Source organism: Leucopleurus acutus (genome assembly GCF_964270905.1).
Source record: "Leucopleurus acutus genome assembly, chromosome: 16".
NCBI classification, from domain to species: Eukaryota; Metazoa; Chordata; class Mammalia; order Artiodactyla; family Delphinidae; genus Leucopleurus; species Leucopleurus acutus.
This window is the reverse complement of record NC_139158.1, coordinates 15193147-15199499: the sequence shown is the minus strand read 5'-3', so window position 1 is coordinate 15199499 and position 6353 is coordinate 15193147. Positions and strand designations below refer to the sequence as shown.

Sequence of the window (6353 nt, the reverse complement as noted above, 5' to 3'; positions counted from 1 at the left end):
CTAGTTTTGGGGTGGCGGTGGGCTTGGGGACCTCAGTCTGTGTCTAAGGGTCTCCCGGGCAGAGGATCCCCAGCTTAGTCTGCAAGAGCCACTTTCTTACTTTGGCTCTGGCCGCCGGGGACTCCCGGCAGCTGAGGCCAAGGCTGGGGTGTGGCCGTCTCCGCAGCAAGCAAGCAGGCTGGGCCTGAGTGGGCCGGGGCCCGGGGCCCTCCCTCCCTTTCAGGCCCCCACCCCGGGTTCTCCCGTTCATTGCCCCCCCCCCCAGCCCTATCCCAGCGGGTCCCGGCTTCCTTACATGGTCACGGCTGGGCCTCCAGCTCCCGGACGTCCCCCCGCCCCCCGCCCCCACCGGACACGGCCCCCGCCCTGCTCGCCCCGCGCGGTCTGCCCGCGCCCCGTCATGGAGGACCTGGGTGAGTGGGGCCCGGGTCCCCTTGTCCCCAGTCCCTCCCCACCGCCTGGACCCGCTTCCCCATCCTGGCGCCCCCTTCGCACTCCCGGCATCTCTCCATCCCTGCCTCCTGTCTTCTCGCTTCTGGTCTCTGCTGGCGCCTCCTTTCCGACTCCACGTCCCCCTTCCTGCCTCTCCCTTCCTGCCTTTGCCAGACTGGCTGCTCCCTCCCTTCTTCCCTCGCTCCACTCCTCCATCACTGGCTGCGGACGGATGGGCAGGGAGGCGCAGCGCCTGTCGGCGTCTGGGCTCAGGAGCTCTGGGAAGGGAGGAGTTAAAGGCACCTTGGGTCCAGGGACTGGGAAAGTAGACGGGAAGGGAGAATATGACATCAAGTTCTGGAGAAGAAAATGGGCTTGCCCTAGGGTTTTGGGAATGAAAGAGTTAAGGGCCCTTAAGTATGGTAGGGGTCAGGTCCTTGGGGCAGAAAGTATAATAGATGAGTGCCAAGATGCCAGGGAGAGGTTAAGTGTTCTACCAAGGCGCTCAGAGATGCGGAGTAAAGGGTCAGGGACTTCTAGATTCTGGAAGGTAATGAGTTCAAAGGATTCGGATCTGGGGATGCAGGCCTGGGGGGCAGCGTGTGTGTGTGTGTGTGTGTGTGTGTGTGTGTGTGTGTGTGTGTGTGTGTGTATCTATCTGTCTGTCTGTCGGTTTGGGGGCAGGAAGGCGCACCCAGGCATCTCATCCTCCCTGTCTGTTAGAACTGGGGCTGGAAGGCTGTGCCCTTCGTGGGAGAGAAGAGGATCCAGCACCCTGCAGTAGGGGGTGCTGCTCAGCTGGGGTAACGCGCACTGGTACGGTGAAGAATAAGCCAATCAGAAAGCAGGTCCCAGCGGACTCACCAATGAGGTGCATAGGGTGGAGCCCAGTGGCGTCTGGAGGTGGGCCAGGGCTGGGAGGGGTCTCTTTAGGTGTAGGGGGTGTGGCAGAAAGAGCATCCAATCAGAAAGCTGGTGTCAGGCATACAGCCAGTTGAGCAATTTGGGGTGAAGCCAAATTTGGCTCCAGTGAAAAGCCGCTTTTGACTGCATTACGGAAGATTCGGAGAATAAAATAATCAGGTAGCTGAATTTGTATATGAATCTCAGGAGGAGCCATGTGGAATGTTCTGATCATAAATAGTCCTTGCTGCCCTTCCACATGTCTGCCTTGGTCTGGCTTTGTGTTTCTTCTGATTCTTGACCTCTGCTCCTAATACTGGCTTCCGTCTTCCTCAAACACTGCCCACTTAGAACACTTGTTCTCTGATCTCTTAAGGCCCTGTCTCTGCCTTAACCTTGACTCCCAACCTCTCACCCTGACGGCCTCTCCCTGCAGATGCCCTGCTCTCTGACCTGGAGACCACAACCTCTCACATGCCAAGGTCAGGGGCTCTAAAAGAGCGGCCCCCAGAGCCCCTCACGTCTCCTCTGACACAGGTGAGATCAGATGCTGGGGACTGCGGCAACCACTAGGGCCAGGTTTCGCAGGGGCAAAGGGAATCTAGGCCTGAGTGGGTGCGGTACAGGCCTATCACCCCACACATATGTCCTTCTCTATAGATGGGGTCTGGGGAATCTTCAGGAGCCTCTGGGGACAAGGATCATCTGTACAGGTGAGGGGGCTGGGTACTGGGGGATGGGGGAGCCCATTGAGACTCAGTCTTGTATTCCCCACCCCTGAACCCAGGCCCCCACCCTGTTTCCCAGCACGGTATGCAAGCCTCGGTCCCCGAAGCCTGCGACCCCTGCAGCCCCTCCATTCTCCTCTTCCTGTGGTGTCTTGGGCACGGGTCTCTGTGAGCTAGACCGGTTGCTTCAGGAACTTAACGCTACTCAGTTCAACATCACAGGTACCGGGGTAACTGGGGCAGGGTTTGACGTGATGGGGGGCAGGGCAGGGCAGACACTAAGTGGGTATAGCCTTCCCAGAGTAGCAGCTAAAGCCTTAACTGGGAAGGAGGCTAGAGCATGGCCCATGTCCAGTGCTCTTCTATCCTCTCTGCAGATGAAATAATGTCTCAGTTCCCATCTAGCAAGGAGACTGCAGGAGAGCAGAAGGAGGACCAATCTGAGGACAAGAAAAGGCCCAGCCTGTGAGTTTGGCATAGTTGGCAGGGCTGGGAGAGGGGTGATCAGTCCTGGATGCCTGAGTTACAGGAGGAAGCGTTACTCTGGGGCTCTAAGCTGACACAAGTTGTGTTCTTCACAGCCCTCCCAGTCCATCCCCTGTTCTCCCAAAGCCTTCGGCCACCTCAGCCACCCTGGAGCTAGATAGGCTGATGGCCTCACTCTCTGACTTCCGTGTCCAGAACCATGTGAGTCACTCAGGGAGTGAGGGGTGGGCCAGTGTGAATTTGTGGCTCTCAACCCATTTTAGACCCTCCCACATCTGCTGCCTTGCTGACTCAACTCTCCTGTCCTCTCTGCTGCAGCTTCCGGCCTCTGGGCCAACCCAGCCACCAGTGCCAAGCTCCGTGAATGAGGGCTCCTCCTCCCCACCAGGGCCCGCTGGCAAAGGCAGCCTAGACACCATGCTGGGGCTGCTTCAGTCTGACCTCAGCCGCCGAGGCGTTCCCACCCAAGCCAAGGGCCTCTGTGGCTCCTGCAATAAACCCATTGCTGGGCAAGTAAGTGGAGCCCTGCGAATAAGGGAGTAGAGACCCACAGACCCATCTTTACTGAGGGCCAGTGGGTATTATTGTTGTTCATATTTTACGGATGAGGAAACTGAAGCTCCAAGTCACACAGCAAGTAAGTGGCAGAGTAAGAATTCCAATCCAGTTATTATTTATTCTGGTCCTACTGTGTGCCAGGCTGTACGCTAGCTCCTTTACAAACCCCCATCTCAATTAATCTCCACAAAAGCCTCATTGGCTCCACCCACCTGTCTGGTTCGGGAGCTCCGGTCCTTGGCTTATTACTGAGCAGATGTTACTGGCAACGGTGCCCAGTGGTTGACCTAGTTCCTCCTGCTAGATAAAGCACCCTACCACCATCCTAGAATTTCCAATCTCAGCAAAGCAGGGTGGCATTATGACTTTCGTGGGCCCTAAGCACTTTCACCTTCATGGGCCCCTTCTTCCATTAATAAAATATATTAAAAATTGCATTTTATGACTGTGTTGGTATAAAGATGAATATATTAGTATTATATATGAAGTCATTCTTCTCCTAGCTCATTTTTTCTTCTAATTTTAAAAGAAACTACAACATTTTTGTGGGTTCCTAAAGTATGCTGGGCCCTAGGCACTGTGCTGGAAGACGGGTTGAGTCTCCACCACTTACAGACTGAGTGACTTTAACATTAGATTCTTCATCCTGATTGCTCAGAGATAAGATTCGAAAAGTGCTACGCAAACCTTGACTCACTGGGCACATGGCAGCCCGAAGGCCACTCTGACCCAGGCCTCACCCCCCAACTCACAGGTGGTGACGGCGCTCGGCCGTGCTTGGCACCCTGAGCACTTCGTTTGTGGTGGCTGTTCCACAGCCCTGGGAGGCAGCAGCTTCTTCGAGAAGGATGGAGCTCCCTTCTGTCCCGAGTGCTACTTTGAGCGCTTCTCCCCACGATGTGGCCTCTGCAATCAACCCATCCGACACGTGAGCCCCGCCTCTGTCTCACCCAAGGCGCCTGTGGGATGGGCCTCATCCACTTACACTTCTCCCATTCCCACGCCCACCCCAGCCCCGTCCCTCGTTCTCGTCCACGGCCCTTTAGACTTCGCCCTCTCTCTTTGATTCCCAAGTTCCTGCTTAGGCCTCCCACACCTTACACTCGTACTTCAACCCACTCACCTAGGTTCAGGGCGGAAGAGGGAGGGGAGTAGAAATTGAGGGCCACACTGAGTGCTCCCTTTTATTCCCCGCAGAAGATGGTTACTGCCTTGGGCACCCACTGGCACCCGGAGCATTTCTGCTGCGTCAGTTGCGGGGAGCCCTTCGGAGATGAGGGTGAGAGCTTGACTCCCACCTTGAAAGCCGCGGGTCCGCTTGACATCCCGCCCTGCTCTCTTTGGACCAGCGCACTACGACCTCCGAAGTCCTCGGGGCCGCGAATTTTCTCCTGCTCTCTCCTGGCCCCAACCTGTCCCACCTGTGTGTTCCCATCCCATCCATTCCCGCTCTGCTCCCGCCCCAGACCCCATCCCTCTCGGCCTACCACCTCCCCTGGCCCCATAGCCTCAGATTTTGTGGGGCTCCTGGTGCCACCGCGCACTCTTTTCCTTCCTCCTACTCGGTTCCCGCTCCTAGGTTTCCACGAGCGGGAGGGCCGCCCCTACTGCCGCCGAGACTTCCTGCAGCTCTTCGCCCCGCGCTGTCAGGGCTGCCAAGGCCCCATTCTGGATAACTACATCTCGGCGCTCAGCGCACTCTGGCACCCAGACTGTTTTGTCTGCAGGGTGCGTGGCTGGGGGGCGGGGCCTGGGAGGGACAGGCCAACGCGGGGCGGGACTAGGAGCTTGGGGCGGGGCGATTATTCAGAGCAGGGTCCTGGGGAGGCGAGGCTTCGCCTTTGAGGGCAGTGCGAGGGGCTGCGGGGGGGTCTTGGGACTGGGGTCGGGTTATTCAGCTCGTAGGGCAAGTTATTTCGTCTGGAGATCGGCGCTGACCCATCCTTTCTCGGTTGCCCTTCCCCAGGAATGCTTCGCGCCCTTCTCGGGAGGCAGCTTTTTTGAGCACGAGGGCCGTCCGCTGTGCGAGAACCATTTCCACGCGCGGCGCGGGTCGCTGTGCGCCACGTGTGGCCTCCCGGTGACCGGCCGATGCGTGTCGGCCCTGGGCCGCCGCTTCCATCCGGACCACTTCACCTGCACCTTCTGCCTGCGCCCGCTCACCAAGGGCTCCTTCCAGGAGCGCGCGGGCAAGCCCTACTGCCAGCCCTGCTTCCTCAAGCTCTTCGGCTGACCTCCTGCCGGGCTCGCCCCTTTGGGAGAGCGCGGCCCCCCAAACCTCGCCCTTCCCGAAAAGACCGGGCTCTCCAGACCCCAAGGCCTTGCTCTTAGAGCGTGGGGCTCCCCCAGCCCAGCTCCGTGAGGCCCCACCCACTGGAGGGACAGGCCCCGAAGGTACTGTATGTTCTCCATGGGCAAGTTCAGAAAAAGCCCCGCCGATCCTAAGGCCACGCGCCCCACGAAGTGGGTCGTACACTGGCAAGCGATCCCGCGTGAGCCCTTCACTTTATTCCCAGCCTTGAGGGAGCCCCCCGACTGGAGGAGGGCCCTTGCAATTCCCACGAATCCGAGACCAGGCCAGGATGTCCCTCTCCCCGCCCCTCACTGCTCAGTGCACTTTTTTCTACCTACATAAACACACATTCCACGTCACACAGGTGCTGTGTCTCTGCGCGGGAGTGCCTCGCGTTGCGACGCCCCGCCCCTTAAACTGTCTCGGGCTGTGATGCGTTATGCGTTCTAGGCCACCGCCCTGTGGCGGGAGCCGGACCTTCAGACTCAGCCCTTGCAGGCTGTCCTTCACCTGTCAGATGCGCCTGAGGAAAAGCTGGCCACCTGCGCAGGATTGTACAGACGGTGACGAGCCGGGACGGGAGCTCAAGCAGGACCCACCAAACCTTCCCGTCCCCAACCCCCCATCCTTCATTTCCTTATATCCTGGAAATAAGCACTTAATCTGTACCCCTCCCACTCCCTTCCACCTTGCCACCTTGGCTGGTTTCCAGATTTTTCCCCCTCCTTAAAAGACCCTCAGAGATGGGGCTCCATTCAAGTGCCAATTTGTGCCCACCTTTTGGATCTGGGCATTAAATTACAGCTTCCCTCATACGGGTATTGACCCATAACAGCTCCGCTAGGCAGAGGATGACACTTGGGGTGGTCAGGGCAGTGACTGAGGGAAGCGCTGGGGGCTGTAAGAGCCAGAAGGAGGCTTCTAACTCAGATTGGAAGTCAAGGAGGGCTTCC

General features: G+C 58.3%; 1 protein-coding gene across 1 annotated transcript; it reads left to right on the top strand.

Annotated features, from left to right (window-relative positions):
- The first annotated feature begins 370 nt into the window (after positions 1-370).
- Positions 371-5747, top strand: TGFB1I1 (transforming growth factor beta 1 induced transcript 1). The gene is made up of 11 exons (XM_082856155.1): positions 371-413; positions 1772-1872; positions 1996-2048; positions 2143-2285; positions 2441-2528; positions 2645-2750; positions 2868-3062; positions 3862-4035; positions 4305-4386; positions 4687-4835; positions 5074-5747. The coding sequence occupies exons 1-11, from the start codon at positions 401-403 to the stop codon at positions 5338-5340; spliced, it is 1371 nt and encodes a 456-aa protein (XP_082712281.1). The 5' UTR covers positions 371-400; the 3' UTR covers positions 5341-5747.
- Positions 5748-6353: the final 606 nt, after the last annotated feature.

Excerpts from the sequence above, each read along its gene's own strand:
- TGFB1I1 (XM_082856155.1), top strand. Across the intron at positions 1,873-1,995 it reads TCACGTCTCCTCTGACACAG|ATGGGGTCTGGGGAATCTTC; the intron begins GTGAGATCAGAT and ends CCTTCTCTATAG. Across the intron at positions 2,049-2,142 it reads GACAAGGATCATCTGTACAG|CACGGTATGCAAGCCTCGGT; the intron begins GTGAGGGGGCTG and ends CCTGTTTCCCAG.